The sequence below is a fragment of the Heterocephalus glaber genome, unplaced genomic scaffold (assembly GCF_053883595.1).
Source record: "Heterocephalus glaber isolate CG9 unplaced genomic scaffold, H.glaber_assembly_v1.0 deba00001606, whole genome shotgun sequence".
Classification (NCBI taxonomy): Eukaryota; Metazoa; Chordata; class Mammalia; order Rodentia; family Bathyergidae; genus Heterocephalus; species Heterocephalus glaber.
This window is the reverse complement of record NW_028258377.1, coordinates 32,377,744-32,396,578: the sequence shown is the minus strand read 5'-3', so window position 1 is coordinate 32,396,578 and position 18,835 is coordinate 32,377,744. Positions and strand designations below refer to the sequence as shown.

Below are 18,835 nucleotides of genomic sequence, written 5' to 3'. Positions count from 1 at the left end.
CCAATGGAAACTCAGAATAGAAAAAAAAAAATCAGGATTTAACTAGTTAAAATTAAACCAACTGATTTTTTTCCAGTTACAGAGAAATGTTTGACTATGTTCAGGCATGACTGGGGCCCCTTCCAACACCTTGAGAAAAGCCTGTCCAAATGAGGACTTGCAACTTCAGCTTCCTTCCCTGGACAGTAAATTTCTTCTGGAAAGGAACAAGAGAAAATATAGATTAGACGTTGGCTTTCTTCTTTTGTCTTTATCATTTACACATGTTTTGATTTTTTTTTTTTTGAGTAGAAAAATTAATGATCTCAGTGTGTCTACATTTTTTCCTTTTTGTGTAAGATTATTGATCACAGATGCGTTCTTTACCTTATATTTGCTGGACAAGGCCTTCTCTGATAAGCAGTTGCAGAAAATTGCTTACTCCTGTTCTTTATTGATTTTACAAGTTGGAAACTGGAGGATTTTGTTTCATCTGGTTCATCCTTTCAGTCGCAGCCAATCAGGGTACAGGAGCTTCATGGACTATGAACACGCTGCTACATCATGCAGGAAAGGCTCTTAGTTCTAATCCCTACTCAGCTTTTAATTCACCCTGTGACTTGCATGGGAGATACTGGCCTTGATTATCTCAGCTGGTGAATAATGACATTAGTGAGAATCAATACTTCTTAGAAGCCCAAAGATTCTACAGCATTGCCTCAAAGGTAGCCAGACCCTCATATGTGTTTTGTTTTCCTGCTGCTGTTTTACATATAAAGTTTCTCTTAAGATTTTTGTCTTAAAAGGGTTATTCTGTGGAAAAAAAATGAAAACCGGATTTTAGATGTTTTCTCATGCTTAGAATCATCTGGGCAACTTTTTCTTTTGTTTAACAGCACCAGATTCTACTGATAGAGATCAGAATTTTATGTGCTAAGTTTCTTTTGGATTTAAATATATAGTCAAGGTTGCATGCCATTATTGTAGACCAACACAATACAAGTGTACACTTAGCATTATCTGGGGAGCTTTTATAAAAAATGATTTTGGAATGCTAGACCTGTGATTATTAACCTAAGTGTAAATATTTTCAACAGCTGCAGAAGTGACTGTAATGTACATCTAGGACTGAGAATCCCTACAAAGTGATTACTGCATTCTGTTCTAAAAATCTATGTATGCAAGAAAAATCACAACCATGGTATCCATATCCTTACCCTCTTATATTTATTGAACATATGATTTCAGTAAATGACTATTTGTACCTAATTTATGTAATGATACTATTCATTGAAGCATGTGATAGAGCAAAAGCAACTGGTGTGGTGGCTGTATGATGTTTCCCTACTCTCATTTGTGGTGTATCTGTTTCTCATTCTTGCAGAAGATGTAGAGTGTCATTCATATCGTTCCCCTATCACAATCCCTTTAGCCAGGAACCAGAGCATTATTCTCTAATCTTAATTCAGCTCTTTCTTAAATTGGGAAACTGGAACCAAAAGACTTTGCAGGTAAGAATCAAAGATTCTATGATTATTTTCATGTATTTATATTAGTACGTGTTTGCAGTAATAATGGTTACATTCCTTGTTTGCAGCTGGTGCGTGTACATAACACATCTTAATTCCTTTTTTTACCCTCTTCCTATTTGAGAAAGATCTATCTCCTATTTTCTATTTCAAATGTGATTTAATGGAAGATAAAGGTATAATTTCCTTTGAGTTTAGAAGATATTTTCTAATTCTGATTGATCTTGGTGTATAAAAAGGCCAGTGAATGATGACTCTATTGTGTTCTCATCATCTTCTGACACATCCCTTATCTACAGAAGAAGTGTGAGGAGCTGAGTAATGAATTGAGACATCTCATAGCATAAAGCTTCCTATCTGGGAACCAGTGTTTGTGGAGCCTGAAATGGAAATTTGCAAGAATAACTACAAGAACTTCATGGTGGTGTTGGGCTTGGACTTTTGCTTACTCCCAGACAGCAGTAGAGCCAGCAGTAAATTGAAACTCATTCATTTGCTCATAATTTATAGATTTATTCTTTTACTCACTCTATAAATACATATGGATACTGATTTCAGATTTTGGCATTAAGTACTGTTTGGAGCAAGGCAGATGTGGTTTGCAGCAAGGTGGCCATGGGTTCTATGGGAAATATTCAGATTTTATGTGTACGTTTTGCTGATGCTCTAACAATCTTCTAAACCCCTGAATGATGACCTAATGGCTAAGGTTATGATTTTAGGACCTGCTTTTTGGTTTATCATATTGGTCAGTTTGGCACCACTAATTTAATTGCCTTTGGCTTTGGTGAGAATAAAGAGAGACAGTGTTCCTGTGTGAGAGCCAAATGAAGTAAAAACACTAACATAAAGGTTGTGCAGTAATCTAGATAGAGAAAAGCCACAGGGGCCATCTCACATGGCTCAAGACCCAGTGCGGATGAGGGATACTGCACCCTGCAAACTGTGTGCCAAAGTCCTTGGTACCAAGCTCATGCAACTTCGTTTTAGCAAACCATACTTCATGGTACTTGTTTATTTACAACTTTGTGTGATGGGCATTGTATAGATTTGTTTGGACTTAATTTTAAAATTTGTTTTCACTTTAGAAACTTAAAGGATGATTATCTGGATTTGTGTTGGAAGCTAATTAGTAATGCTACTATAAGGACCATTTTTGTCAACAGCAGGGATTTAGGAAAATTATTTTCAAGAAGATTGACGTATTATCTGAGATTGATAAATATTTTTATAATTTATCTCAATGTTTAACTACTTCCTTTTCTTGTCACCCTATAAGCTCCAAAGCATGTGCACATTTTACTTGACTTAGACCTCCCTATTTACTAGTGATTAGAATTGCCTGATACAAGGACCCACATGGAGGGTAGTGGGGGATTTTAATAGACTGTCACTTGTTGAAGATTCCCAGTTCAAATGAGGCTCAGCTATGGGTCAGTCCGTTTTTAACTCTGAAGAAGAAGAAAGGTCACAATGGCTACTTTTGCTGCAAACTGTCTGGCAATACCAAATGTTTGCATTTGAATTTGTTTTTAATTGTCTCCTAGTAAAATATCCAAATAATGTCTTTATTCTAAGAAGATGAACTTCTAGAGTTAATTTTTTTCAGAGTAATTCCAAGTTTTACTTTTAGGTCTTTGAGTTTCTGAAAAGAAAGCACGTTGGAATTCTGAGTCATGGGGAGAAGGGCTTCCTCGGAGTCCCTTGCCTCCTGGCGCATGTGCAGATGTAGGTGTCTCAGGACCCAGCGGGAAAAAAGGCTGTGTGAAATAGGACTAAAGCAAGCATCCAGTGGAGCCAGTTTTGTCTAGAGGAGTAGAGGAGGCAGTTTTAGAGCTGTCAGAAGTCACCCTTATCTCTTTATCAGTTGATTCTCTCTCTCTCTCTCTCTCTCTCTCTCTCTCTCTCTCTCTCTCTCTCAGCAGTTTAATGTTAGTGCTTCTCTCTCACCTTGTTTGTTGCAGATGCCTCAGGAACAGTACACACACCACCGGAGCACCATGCCCAGCTCTGAGGGGCCACAGGTATACAAAGTGGGGATTTACGGCTGGCGGAAACGATGCCTGTATTTCTTTGTCCTGCTCCTCATGATTTTAATATTGGTGAACCTGGCCATGACCATCTGGATTCTCAAAGTCATGAACTTCACAATTGTAAGTAAAACCACACGCATTTGTTTTGCACTCCTTGGGGGCAGGGGAAGCATGAAGCAAGATGATGCAGGAATGTGAAAACGGGATGGTAGCAGGATTCAAAATATCCTGCAAGTTGGTATTGGGATTAAAAAGAATTTCTATTCAGGTTGGATATGGATGTGAATTTCTGTCTAAATGTAATTCTTCTGAGGCTAATAATTCAATTTAGAGGCATTTCTCTTTAAGTTCTTCTATATTCTTTCTCTTCATTTTGATAACTGCATTATTTGTCCTGTGGCTTTAAAGCACTTTGAGTAAATATTGCAGGAATAAATATGGAATAAATTACAAGTGTTTTACCTAACTTCAGGAGTGATTATAAAAGGTCTCGTAAAGTGAGAGCTGAAAAAAATCTGAGCACAATAAAGCTTTGAGCATTATCTAAGAACTTTAGCTGTCTAGTTATTCCTCCTTTCCAACAATATGATTAACTGAGAATCCCCTCAGTTTCTAGAGGAACAGTTCTGCCACTACATGGGTAAGATGGAAATGAGAGAAATCAAGCTGTTTCATTGTTTAGGAATCTATTTTTCTTTTAAAAAAATTCTTGCTGTCAGTATTTAGAATCCGTGTACAGATTTTGCATTTACTTATTGAAGTTCAGATGGAAAGTATATCATGGCAAAATAACTTGTCATTACTATGAGGTTTTCTAGTGATTGTAGTTAACGTGAGCAAGGAAAGTAATTTAACTTACAAATGAGAAGTTATGGCCCTGAGTAACCTCTTCCTGTCCTGATGTCAAAAGTTAATAATTAGACAGTTGATAGAAGCATCTCTTATTTGATAAATTTGTTATGGTTACATTTCTTTAACAATGGGATTTTCATGATAATAGGTATTTGTTTTTGTTAATTATATGGTTCATTTTTATGCTTGACACCCTGTACTTCCAGGCCTTAGTCCAGGCAGTTCCTTGTGCTTGGACTGCTCTTCTGTTTTCCCTACGTGGAAAACCCCTCCTTGATATTACATGTCTACACTTAAGTACCTTTTTTTGCCATTAATGCTCCATATAAGTTTTACACTCGTTTCCTTCCCAGAGAGATGGAACTTCATCCTCTCCTCATGGTAGGGCTTACTGATGCGTGGTTTAAGTAGGTGTTTAAAAGCCGAGATTAGTGGCCAGGAATTTAGCTCAGTGGTTTAGCCACCTATTGCGCAAGTGCAAGGACCCGAGTTCGATCACTGGTACAAAAAAAACCCCCAAGGTTAGAAATACTGCTTCAGACGTTGGAATGGGTCACTTCTTGATACTTGTGGTTAAAGCTAGAAAACTATTAAATAAAAAAAAAAAATGAAAAGTTAATGTTACAGATTTCTATCTTGGGGAAAAAGTTGATTTGCTTCAACATATATGGAAAAGCTTTTGGAATTCACTATCACCTTTGAAAGATTGAGTTATGATTGAAAAATACAGTGAATGTTTATATTTTTTAGTTTATAATAGTAAAAGACAGATTATCATTAATCCACCTCCAAATCTTCCCCTCACTTTGAACACATTTATGCATCATTCTTGGCACTTTTTGAAGCACTTATGGAAGTCTTCAGTAATATTGTCGTGGCTGCCTCAATGTCCTGAATCTATTGAAAACATTTACCTTTCGTGGTCAGTTTGACTTTGGAAAAGAGCTAGAAGTTGCACAGTGCCGTATCTGTTTGCTTTTCCAAGCCCACCTATCCATTGGATGGGACTCAGCAGCAGCATTCAACATATTTTTTATTTCAACCCTTTAAGACATTCAAAAAAAAGGGCTTCCAGAACTGCTTCAAAATGTGCCAAGAATGATGAGATAAGTGTGGTCAAAGTGAGGAGGAATATTTTGAGAGATATTATTGGCAGTGTGTCTTTTACTATAATTTTTAAAATTTAAACATTTACCATATATTTTGATCACACCTCCTTCCTATACTGGTCAGTTTCCATGGAGATGTTTGGAGTCCAAGGTAATAGCTTGCACAATTTCTTAATTGGACTTAATAAATACCTTTTGGACTTAGACTTTATAGACAAGTGGAATTCAGAGACACGTTTAAGCAGGAAAGAGTGACACGAACAGATTTGTTGTCTGGAAAGCTTGGCTGCAAGGAGGCCAAAGAATGAGGAAAGTTCTTGCATCTTAGAGGTCTGAAAGGGCCCTTGGGTCCATTTGGTCTTAAGTCCAAGTAACCACAATTGCCTCCTATTGTACATGTTTTATAATGTTCTTAAATTGAATTTTGAAAACTTATAAAGTAGAAAAGCTTTAGTATTGGAATATAAAACAGGTGAAGCTTGGACAGTAGCTAAGATGGAATTGACACTTTGAATACAACTGTAGTTGTTGGATGTAGGAATTGAGAGATGAGAAAACATTTTGAGAGAATTCCAGTTTTTGGCTGGTAAGACAATTGGATGGTGAGGTCCAAAACATAAGATCAAGTTTGTTACCTTCTTACTTGAATTTGACTATGTGTCCCTCTAACCTCTTGCTTAATTAAGAGCAATCCTTTATTCTGTCTATTTTTGTAATTTTTTTCTAGTCTCTTTATTTTTGTGATTTTTGTCATTTATATAATCAGAAATTTTAGAAGCAGGAGGGATGAAAAATAGCTCCATCCTTGATAACTGAAAATATACAAAGACAGCTTCCAGAATGCATCTTAGCTGGCAAGCTCCGTAGAAGTTTATGTAAATGTATGTGGAGAGCCACTTAGCTCTTGAGTGTATGTGAGCTTGGGGTGTGATGTGACATTACGGTAATAATCTATACGAAATCAACCATTTCCTGTAGTTAACAAAATTGATTGCCAAAGTTGAGAGTCCTTAAAGCTTTACCAAACCAAGTACTTACTGAGGTGAGAATAATGTCATTATTAACCATAATTGGTGCTTTATGACAGTAATGCATTTGAGGAAATAGAACTGAAGTGTTGGAAAATTGGTCTCACCCTACAAGTTAAAAGCATATTTTTCCATCCATCACACCATAAAACATATTCTTTTAGAATTATAATTCTATACCACAAATAATAATTTACTGACAATGAAGATCTTGCAAAAAGAATGAGGTATTAATGTTATGCTGCAGAATGTAAGATGAAAGAGCAAAGAAAATAAAAGTAGGAGCTAAGCATTTTATGTAGCAATTTTAAACGTCCATAGAATCAGTGAATATTTTATATGCTGGGATTGTTTCATAAATTGGGATTTGGAAAAGTTTACACCATAATCAAACCCCTGAGTAACAATGAACCAGAAAAGTGGTATCAACTGAAAGTTTCTGAGGACCTCAAAAGTTATACACAATTAGGTATCTAGAATTTTATTTGTTGTCGGATTTGCATTTCTATGTCATCTTTTGAGGTGTATGCTGGAAAAGCCCTCCCAATATGGCATTGTGGATGTACAACCAAAATTTAGTTTTGTTTTGGAGGCAAATACGAAGAAAATTATTTTGCTTTTCTCTGCTCTTAGCAGAATATTTTGATGTTCATTGCTAGATGGGAGAGGAAGGTTATACTTTTTGACTTTGCTCCACATTGAAGAGCATGGGCTTCATGATACTACAAATGCAGCAAAATCAACTTCGTATAGTTTATCACATGCTGTGCTATATGGAGGAACTAATATTTGTGTGTCATCTGTGTGAGATAGTACATATAACACTTCAAATCTCTCTAGTTAAATTTTAAAACAACTGTACAATTTAGGTATTACTGACCTGCTTATACTGAAAGAAAACCCAAGGCCCACAGCAGTTGAATGACTCGCTGAAAGACACTGCTTGTCAGTGAAAAGCAGGTGTTTGATGTCAAAACTCAACCTTTCCACTACATTGTTATCAATTACTATATGATTACTGTAATGATCTGGCTCTTCAAGAAAATTTGGAAGCTAACATAATGGTTCATTGTCTTCATTGCTCATCCTATGTTATGAGTAATGACGGCCCCATCCATCTAAGGTATCAGTGATGTTTTCTGTGAATGTTCAGCTTCTGGCTCACTTCTCTGAGCACTGTAAGTCCTCTCCTTGTATTGTCTTCATCTTTCCTTTGTCCCCTTGTGTTAGTGTAAGCATTTAACGCACATGTAGTAGTGAAATGAGTCATGGGCTAGTGTGGAGTTTCAGTGAGTTGATTCATGCTAAGTATACATTCATTCCTTTATTCATTCATTTAGAGAGAGGGTCTCACTATGTAGTTCAGGCTGACCTTGAACTCACTATGTAGCTCAGAATGAATGGCTTAGAATGAAAGGCAATCCTCCTGCCTCAGCTTCTGAAGTGCTAGGATTACAGGCATGGGCCACCATGCCTGGCATGCTAAGCATTTATAGTAGCATCTGACACATGCGCAGGCAGACTCAGTGTAAACAGCAGAAAGTCACAAGAGATCCTACACAGCACTGTAGTGAATGAAATCTCTGCCTCTGCAGAGAGATGTCCTAAAGTGAATTCTTGGTTTTGCCCCTTATTTTTTGGTGTTTGACAAATTCCTCAACTTTTCTGTGCTACCGTTTTCTGATAGTAATAGCAGGGCCTTTCTCAGAAGACTGTTGTGAATATTAGAGGAGGTGATGAATGCACAGTGTTGTGAACAGAATGTGGCATACAGTGTGTGCTTTATATAGTGTTTGATACCATCATCATTGTCATTATCATCGTGACTGTTTTTTTTGCAAGCTCAGTCTGTGCCAGACGTTGTGGTGTTTGTTTGAAAATATTATCTGTGTTAAATTGTACCAAGGTAGATACCATTATGATCCCATCCTTACAAGGGAGAGAGAGGTTCAATAACTTGATTTGGGTTCCCAGAATTATAAAGTGGAAGGGTGGAAATCTGAACCCACGTAGTCTGACTCTGGATCCTAGATGATGAGAAAGTTTGACATATTGATGAACATCACAAAACGATCTAGAATAAGTGTCATGGATCGCATACCTAACCTGGCAGGCGATGGACTCCCTCCCCTGACTCCTCCTGGGATTCATCATAGAATTGAATTGTTAGGCTGGGTGACTTCCAAGGCACCCTTCTGTTGATGCTACAATTTTATCTTTTGTTCCTTCCCTAGGCCATGCAAAGTCTCACTTAATACAAGGTTATTTCTTTTTCTGCCAGCATTTTCTGTAGCCCAATCTAAATAAACTGGCCTTGGAGACCTAAATACGACAGGATTGTTCATCTATCCTATTATTTAGCACAAGTGGTTATTAAGTGGCAAAACTGAAACAGCTTCAGAATCGTCAGTGTGTGGCATGATCTCTTGCTCTGGTGCATGTAAAACTAGGTGAAACGGAATCTCTGAGAGTCACTTCATCAGACAACCTCACTTTATATATGATGTACCTAAGGTAGATCATGAGGTCTTCCGACCCAGCTCAATCACACCAGCTGCCCTGGAAACTTCTCAGGGGCAAGGGTTGTGTTCCACCCATTTTCTTAGCCTCAGCCCTGTAGCTGGTATACAGTTGGTATACAGTTAGCTGGTATACAATCTCTGTGCGTTATAATTTGTCTTTTGTAGAGCACACACTTGAGATAATGTAGATCAAGTACACGGTCAGTGCTGGGTATATGACCTTGTATTATCTATAACTGTATTACAGAGATCTTGACTTGTGGTTCTCTTATTAGCCACAAGAATTACAAAATCCAGATCATTGTTATTTGTGACCATGTAAGAAACAAACATCCATTTGTGTAATAAAAACTTGGACAGAGCTTATTTTATAATTTCTGCCAGTATTCACAGACGTCCTGTAAGACAGCACTATCATTATCATGTTCAAAGATAGACAATAGGAGAGTACAGTAACTGCCCAAGGTCACATGCATGGCGAGTAATGAAGCTGGCCTTGGGTTGCAGGAAATCTGGCTCTAGAGTCCGTTTTCTTAATCACTACACAATGCTGTCCATTTTCCGAGGTCTATTTTTCATGAAGACAAATTGAATTTGTGCAGTGTGATGTCTAAAACGTGATTTATTTACCCTAAAGTAAGATAAAGATCCACTGAGGGTCATGGGAAGGCATTCTAATGCTTGTAAATTGGACATATTGTAAAACAGTAAGAGCCAGAGAGAATGGCCAGCGGGTTCCATAACTCAGGACACTGACAGGTCATCTGTTTTGGGAAGGCTCAAGGAACGGTGACCCCATCGAACTAACTCAAGCAGAAGAAAGTGAGGGTGCACATGTCACAGGAAGGGAAGGGGAACCTCCGAGGAATGCAAGACGCCAATGGGAGTAGGGTGAGCCTCAGCAGGGGACCCAGTCCTCTTGGGACACCCTCCCTCTGGCTTTCTTGGACCGCATGGTGTCAGGCTGGCCTCAGAAGACTCATTTTGCAGGCAAGTTTCCCTCACTATTTCCTTGCTGTGGTGAACTCTGTTTATTGCTGTTTGCTGCTTACTTGCAACTTCAGGTTGCATCTGCTCTCACCTTCCCCATGTAAGGACCGTTCCCTTTTGCCCACCTCTACCTGTCCTTCTCTGTTTATATTACCCAAGTGAAAGCACAAACAGAGAACCCTATCGTCCCAGGATATTTTGCACATCATATTATAAAGGGCTTGGGTGCTCATAAGTCGGAGGCCTCAGCAGCTATGGCCGGGGAGACCAAAGCCACATGCTACGGGGCCCAGTACTGGAAGGGCATGGACTCCCTTTTCTTAATAGAGGTCAGATTTCACTTGAAAATTGAATCTACATTTGATCTTCTCTACAATTGCCCTTTTAAAGATTCTTTTTTCGTATTTATTTTCTGAAGTCATCCAGTTTGAGCCCATGCCTCCTCCCTCCTTGGATGTGCTTGATGTCAGGACTGTGTGTATTTATTTTCTTGTCCATCTTCCCTGTTAGTCTGTAAGATCAAAAGACAGTCACCTTAAGCTATTCATCTTTATATACACAGCTCTAAACACTTGGCTTAGCCCATAGTAGATACTTAGAGAGTGTTTACTGAATAAATGAATGGGGCAAAGTTATGAGTAGGTAGTCACTTTAAATTAAAATATATAAAGATAGGTTAATAGAGCTTTATATGGCATTTAGAGTGAAATATTAGTAGATTTATTGAGGTAGACAGATCATAAATGAGATGAGTGCTTGAATTTGATTATGAAGAATTTTTAATACAGACACTCCCTCCAGTGTATCAGCTACCTGCTACATTTTAATTACGTGAAGAGAAGGGTAATAATGGAGTGTGAAATAGATTAGAAACAGGAGACTTCCTTCTAGTTAATATACAGATTTGCTCAGCAAATAAGAGAAAGCAGTATTATTGGCCTAGTTGAATCCTAAAACAGAAACACTGAACCTGCTAGAAGAGAGGTTAGGTAAAACTCTTGAAGACATTGGTGTAGGAAAAGACTTTACGAACAAAACCTCAGTAGCACAGGAACTAGCACAAAGAATCAACACCTGGGATCTCATTTTATTAAAATGCTTCTTCACAGCAAGAAAAACCACAATGTGAGGGAAAAGAATTTACCAGCTGTTCCTCAAAGGTCTACTATCTGGAATATAGAAAGAACTTTTAAAAAATCAGCTCTGAGGCCTGAGAGCTTCGAAGTGGTAGCCAGATCTCAGCTGACCACAATACCCGCAATGATCCTTCCGTGTGAGTTAGTGTAGGTTGGCTCCGAGTCATTGCTGGGCTCCAACAAGCGTGGTTCACTTAAAGAATGGGGAAGTGCATAGCATTATAATGACTGAGCTCCGGCGGGTACCATTGCTGAGTCTCTGTTCTGGTGAAGGCAGACACAGAGTCCTACGACGGCTCACAGACTCCACTTAGGAGGAACCACAAGGTTCTAGAGGAGTGTGTGAGGTGAGTGAATGTAGTGGGTTTAATTGTGTTCCTGGGCCCCAGCCAAAGATATGTCGAAGACCTTATTCTTGGATTCTGTAAATGTAAAAACTTACTTGGAAGAAAGAGAGTATTATATAAATTAAGGAACTTAAGAGGAAGAGCTTTTTCCTTGATTATTTGGATGAACCCTAAACTGAATGACTAGTATCTTTGACTGTGAGGCAAGGGAAGATTTGATACAGACAAGAGAGGAGGAGACAGTATGATCCTGGAGTCAGAGAGGGAAGTAACACATCGAGGGAAGGAATGCCAGAAGCCACCAGAAGCTGGAAATGGGAAAAGACAAATTCTTGAGACTGTCTAGGGGACATGTGGGCCTGGTGACAACTTAGTTTTGGACTTCTGATCTCCACAAGTGAGAGAAAATAAATATCTGTTGGCTTAAATCACTGGTTTTGTGGTAATTCATTCTGGAATCTGCAGGAAGCTGGTGCAGCACCATTGTCATAGCTGTCTTTGGAAAATGTCTTATCTCTACCCCAAGCACAATACATATGTGAACACTCACTTGGCATTAGATCCTCTCTGAGTACAACTTCCCACCTTCAGAATTGATAAAAGTGAACACTGCCAATTAGAACTTGGCGACATTGGGTCTCTTGAGTATCCTGTGGGAGTCCTGTTATCTCCTCTATATAAGAAAAGAGTGAGCCCAAGAGACATTAATAAACCTGCCCAGCTTTTTCAGCTAGTAAATAGCAAGGTAAGACCCAGACAAATACAACATCAAAGTTTATGCTTTTTACTTTATAAAAATGCTTACTGTAAAAAAGTAAAATATATATGTCATAAATAAAGAATTTTACTTGTATACCATTAGGGGCAGTGGTAGTCACTGAGTAGCTAAGATGAGGAATGGGCATTTTAAAACTAGTTTAGCCATTGGCTGCTTGAGAGTTGTCTTTTCATGAATAATTTTAAGAAGACAATATCTATACCGCTGGTGCCTGTGTTATAAGAGTCATGGTTTGGTTGTCTCTTGAGTTATTTTTCTGCCTTCATTAAGATGCATGTACATAATCTCACTATTGCCATGATAAACAGTGGTAACGAATGGGAAAAGAATTCCCTCATAGGAGGGTTGCCTTTCTGTTGATTGGAGAATCCTAACTGAATGTCTGTGACCGTAAAAGTATGCTTTTTGACCAGCTTTCATTTACTATGCAATCTTTTTAAGTGGAGAAGTTCTTAGTCTCTTACCTAAAAGTACTATGATCAACCTCCCAACTTCAAAATAATTAAGAAAGAACAGTGGGCATTGGAACATGGCAACATTAGGCTGGGAGTGTAGCTCAGTGATAGTGTTTGCCTAGCGGGTATGAAGCCCTAGGTTCGTTCAATCTGTAGTATTCAAAAGAAAATCTCAGCAATGTTTGCCATTGACGGACTTCGGTGAGTAACTGAGTCTGTGTCTGATATATATGGCAAAGGTCAGCACATCCTCATCCTTAGCTAACCATCAGATTTGGGTGGGTCAATTTCAGCAAGTTCTGACACTAACATTCAGAACTGTGATCTGCCATGTTAAAGAAGCATGTTTTCTCTCCATGTAATAACCTCATCATTGTAAAAGGAAAAGCACAGTCCTTAAAACCCGAAGATAGAGGAAAATGGTCATGTGGGTCACTCAGCCACTCACTGGGTTAAATCAGTTTGGTGCCATTCAGAGTTGGCTGCCATTTAAGAAATTAGTGTTTTATAGTTCACATAAGCGATTTCAGATACACTCAGTTGACACCTGCATTGCAATTCTTGGCAATGAAGGCTGAGCACTAATTTGTGTCTATTTCATTTACTCGTGGAAACCTTTGTGCTTTGACTTTTGTGGTTTTCTTTTGAAAAGAATTTCCTAGTCCCAATTAAGTGAATGGTTCTTATTTGAAATCCTTCCCTCTTTAAATCTAATATCATTATAGTTACATTCTGGTGACAACTAATGAAAAACAGTCATTCATTCAACAACTTGAGGTGTATTATTTTATTTTTTTGTGAGCCAAGTACTAAGTATTTAGTACTAACGTGGGCTGCCTGCTGGAGGTACACAAGTAAACAAGAGCAGATCTTCTTACCTCCCAGACTGTTCTGTCTAGCAGGGAAAGGTAGGAATCACATGGTCAGAGCAATACATGTAAAAGAGCAACTCTAAATGAATGGTGTAAGACTGTATAAAGGCATGGTTTGGCATAATCAAAAAAGACTTTCAAGATGAGATAGCTGCAGAGACGCCAGAAGGGAAGACCAAACAATGCCAAAGGAGCAAGAGGTGAGGACCTGGTAATTGTCGCATGTGAACCCTGGAGAATGTGACAATAGTTTCCTTTGTGGGGGAGTGGTTCAGTGGGAGGCACATAGAAGAGAGTGACAGAAAATGACTTTTCCTTGTCCCTTATGCTGTTGACTATATTTTGTTGAGCATGTACAATACTTACATAATACTTGTGGGATTCAAGAAAAATTAAACATAAGAACCCCAAAGGAAAAAGGGAAGACTCATAAATAAACAGAAAAAATGTAAGGATGAGTCAGGCTAATTGCTTTCTTATGGATCCTTTGGCTAGAGCATAGTTGACCTGGGAGACCTCACCCATAAGGATAAGTACAGGCTAATTCCCCACACTTAATGCAAATACTTCCTTTAAGGAAAGGAAGTCGGTTCATCACAAGTCCTTTGCTTTCTTTATTAGCATCAAACAATATTTGGCCACTATATGTGCATTGACATTGACTTGCAGACAGCTTATTGTCATAAATAGAACGACATGTTAAAGGTTATTCCCTGGCAGGCATGGTACTAGGCACTTCCTGGGCTGTATCATTCCAATTCCTGTGACAACCTGAGCATGCAAATCCTGTGATTATCCTCTCTTTAGCTGAGGAAACTGCAGCATAGAGGAAAGGTCAAGTCGCTTTCCTAAAGTTGCACTAAGTGGCCAAGCTAAGACGGAAAGCAGGGCTTAACACAGAACTCTCAAATCTGAACTCCACCCTCTCTCGATTTCCTGCAGTCTGTTAAGATAATGATTTCGTTCCTCCGAGCCCCAGTCCCCATGCTTGCGGCATTATTAAAATGTCTCAAAGAGGCAACAGGAGGGCACAAAGTGTGCAGAACCCTAAGAGTCACTCATTTCTGGAGTTTAATGCCTACTTACAAATATGATACTTTGAATTTCCAGCTGACCAACTGATGCTTTACCTCCCATGAAGTTTTCATGAAATTGTCTTCTCTTCATGTTTTCTAATGGATCTTATTGATTCTCTTTGCTTTTATTGGACCAATTGCTCATTGAACTTAGAGGTTGTGAAGCCTCAGAACCAGCAGACTTAATTACACTGAACAAATCCTCACAGTCCAGACTGCTCAGATTCTTGGCTCATTTTCCTTTGGACTCTCATTGTGCTGAGTTACTCTGAAGTCATGTCGCCGACTGACGCAAGGAAGGATCCTTATATGGGAAAAATGTGATCTTCGCTGAGAGCAGCATGGTTTCGCGGGCTTTGGAGAAGACAAATGGCAGCATAGACCTCAGCTCGGCTTCTGATAAGCTAGGTGATACTGTACTAGCAAAGTAGCTTACAGCTTTGAGCCTTGCGTTAGTCATGTGTAGTAATGGGATTAATAATATCTACATTTCCAAGGTTAGATGTAAGCAGAAAGGAGAGTATGATAGCCACCCTGTGTGAGCTCTTATTATTAACAACGTGAATGCTGAGACAGCTGCTTTATAAAAAGAATAGGATTCACTGGCTAGACTCAGCACAGAATCATATTTAATTTTTTAAAAAACTTTTTTTCTTTGCAGTACTGGGGATCGAACTCAGGGGCTTTGCACTGAGCTACATCATCAGTCTCCCCCCACCCGCCTTTTTGAGACAGCGTCTCACTTGGTAACTCACTAAGTTACACAGGCTGGGCTTACACATCCAATCTTCCAGCCTCAGCCCCGGAGAGAGCTCAGTTTACAGGTGTGGACCACCATGCCTAGCTGTGAGTTCACTTTTAGAAGAACGACTGATGAAGTCTTAAAAACTTATTTAATGTGAGTATTGCTGAAAATCACCATTATCGTAAACATTCCAATCACATATTTTATATGTACACATTATTGCTGATTTAAGTTGAAATAAAACTCTGAGAAACAGTAAATGATTATCAATCTGGTAGATAAGATGGCCTGTAAAGAAGGAACTACCAAATAGAGTCATTATTGATTATGAGGAACCCTCTAAAGGAAAGAGAGAAACGTGACAGAAATTGAGTGTGGCCTGCTGTGGACACGGGTCAACATTTTTCATTTTGGAAAGATGAATTGTAAAAGAAGCCTGAAGGCATAAGATTTTGACAACCATAGGAAGAGCTGTGGGTAACTCCAAATAGAAGGAAGAACAAGCTGATGCTGCTTCAGCACAGTCTTAAGCTCCTGACTGTGAAAAAGCTTTGAGCACAGAGTCTGTGTGTGGTGGCAGGACATGTGCGCTGCCATTCCAAGTCTGCCTTCGGAGCTGCACCCCTAGGCTGGAGGCTGCAGAGCAGCACTGTCCTTGATCCCCTGCCCTGCTGTGTCCATGGCCGTTCATGGGAAGCCATTTCACCCAGAATGCCTTGCCTCTGATTTGTATATTCTGAAGTTTATATCACGTGGTTCAAAAGTCCTCTCCTTTTAAGCCCTGTGCCTGTGGCTGGTCTATTCAAAGACAGTATTCCTATCTCTCATTGAATATCGAATGTGCAAATATTGTAGTAAAAATGGTGTTGGCATGGTTGATGTTAACTTCGTGGCTACCCTTGAAGATGGCACTGTAATAACAAATATCTGCAGCAAGGGAGATGTGAATGAGAAATTTAGGAAAACATACTCCATTTGTTTTTTTTTTCTCAACGTCCACAGCAACCTTAAAGTCTTATAAATGGACTCCACTACCTAATCAGGGGATGATAGCAATCTATTAACTGCCATTTCTGATTATTTGCATTTAATTAAGGGGTACACTTGAGAAAATGATGGACAACTTAACCTCAAAATATGGCTTTACAGCTTGGGTAACTGACTAATTTCTATCTTAACAGCTTTCTCTAAATTGTTTATTTCTCCAGAGTATTCTGAAAAACTATGACTTTACCTCTTTTCTTTCAATGGGTGAAGAGGATTTTCTAATGTGCTTTAGTTTTCTCAACTAAATTAAAGCTTAATTAGTCAAAAATCCAGATCTGTGATGTTTATGAAACTTACACAGCATAATTAATTTCAGTTAATTGCACAAATAGCTTTTCCATGTAAATAGTAGCCTTTCTAACTTCTAAGTGTCAGATTTCAGTTGATCTATATTTCTGAGCCTCCCAATTAATGCTAATAATTCTAAAGCAATTACTCTTTTCTTTGATTTATGGGTTTTATCATGGATATCGGTGATTATTTCTACAACCTGTTTCATATTCTGAAAATGGAAGAGAAAGAGTCTACTAGACATTGCTTCTTTTATGGAAGCAAAAAAAAATTTTTAGCAATCTGATTTGGGTATGTTCTTCTAAGTTCAGTTCATCTTATATCTCATAAAGTTACCTAGGTGTTTTTATTCTATTTGAATGACAGTTTAAATTACATTGATCATCTAAATGTCAAAAAGAATAGCTATTATTTTTTTAAATCTCCTGATATTTCTAGGATTTCTATTCCTGAGACGAATAACTTTCCCATATGCTGAGCCAGATTCTTTTGCTGCATAAGCCATTCTCTTTGCAGGAGTCTTTAGAAGGCCATGTTTAGTCCTACGGGATTATTCTCTAATTGCATGCCTTCGTGTTTGATTGGCATTTGGACTTTCTTATTAATTGCCTCATCATTTCCCTAATAAATTTTGCATATAGATAGAACCAAAGGAATCTGTTCCTGTCTTCTTTGTCCATGTTTTGCGAGGAGAAGATACTGCTTCAAGAAATCTTTCAGAAAATCCAAGAGCTCTTACCCTGGGTATCCAGAAAAACTGGACACCTGTTTTCCTGGCCTGAATTGGGTCACTTGACCATGCCTGGAATGGCAGTGGTGGCCACGGAAGGGGATTATGATCACTGACTTGAGCCTGAGTCACAAGTCTCATGCTGAAAACCTAAGGCCTGTGGGCTGTGCAGTGAGGTACGGACAGCAGAATGAAAATGAACATCATTCCAAGTAGAAATGGACAGACTCCTGGGAGGGCATCGCAAGCCCATGTTACAGTGAATGTCCTGAGTTACACTAGGATTCTAACAGCAGAAGCATAGGCAACCTCTTCTCTTTAGATTGACTTTTGCCTCAAGATGGTCAGTGTATTGAACCATAATTCTGAAAACTACTCATCCTTGTGGTATTTCTCCAAGGTTCATTAACAGCCAGTGTTAGGCACCAGAATATGTTCCTTTGAATTGGTTCTATATCTTATTATTTGCTTCAGGGCTGCATTCTTAAAAATGCATAATGAACTCCATGGAATGTTTAGAATGAATGTGGCACTTTGCAAAATTGGCTCTGGGAGCAATGCATGGCTTATACTTGAAAGGAAAAGTGGCGATTGTTTGAATTTAAAAACCTTTGGTCCATCGCTAGGCTATAGTTGCCCATAAGCAGTTGAAAAAGGAGAAATCCGGTAAGCACCTGACATTTAAAGGGTCTGAAAAGGTCCAGTACCTTCTGAGTACTGTAGACTATAGGAAGGTCATTTTCCTCTCTGTGTTTGAAGTCAGCCTCCCTCCCATGGAGGGGCTTTTGCTCATTCGAAAGGATAAGAAATGGGGACTAGCTATTGTTATTGACAGGACAGTGCTTCAAGAATAATGAGAGGTACTCCTTCTTTTCCCTGAAGATTTGCAAAGCAAAGTACACAGTGACTTAGTAGCTTTTTTCTAAACAGCTATCATTACCGTTTTCTTTCCAGAACCATAGAGAGCCTCATCACTGTGAAAGTCAGGACACTTGAATTATGGTCTGGGCTTTGTCCCAAGTTCTGTGACCTTAGGTACACTCCGCTCTGGGCAACGTGGTATACACTGACAAAACGAAGCAAGTGGTATCCAAGACAGCTTTTATCTCTAACATTGTATACATCTGCAAGGGAGAGATGTGGAAAAGGGTTGGCTCAAAAATGGTGTCTCCCTGAGCCTCTCTTGCCATCTAATATGTCCATCATGAGGGGGAAAATGAGGAATTACTGTATCAGCAAAACCAGTCATGATAAGCGGTCTCTTGCCAAAATACAGGAGGAGTTTTCATGAACCATCAAGAGTTTTACAACGGCAT

At 38.8% G+C, this 18,835-nt stretch overlaps 1 protein-coding gene across 6 annotated transcripts in view; it reads left to right on the top strand.

The window, feature by feature from the left end:
• Window positions 1–18,835, top strand: part of Sgcd (sarcoglycan delta) — a 959,917-nt gene that overhangs the window by 549,586 nt on the left and 391,496 nt on the right. For all 6 annotated transcript variants that reach the window (XM_004836500.3, XM_021240731.2, XM_087194525.1 and 3 more), the window contains one exon: window positions 3,473–3,661. In XM_004836500.3, coding sequence (XP_004836557.1) covers window positions 3,473–3,661 — 189 coding nt within the window. The remainder of the gene's footprint in view (window positions 1–3,472; window positions 3,662–18,835) is intronic.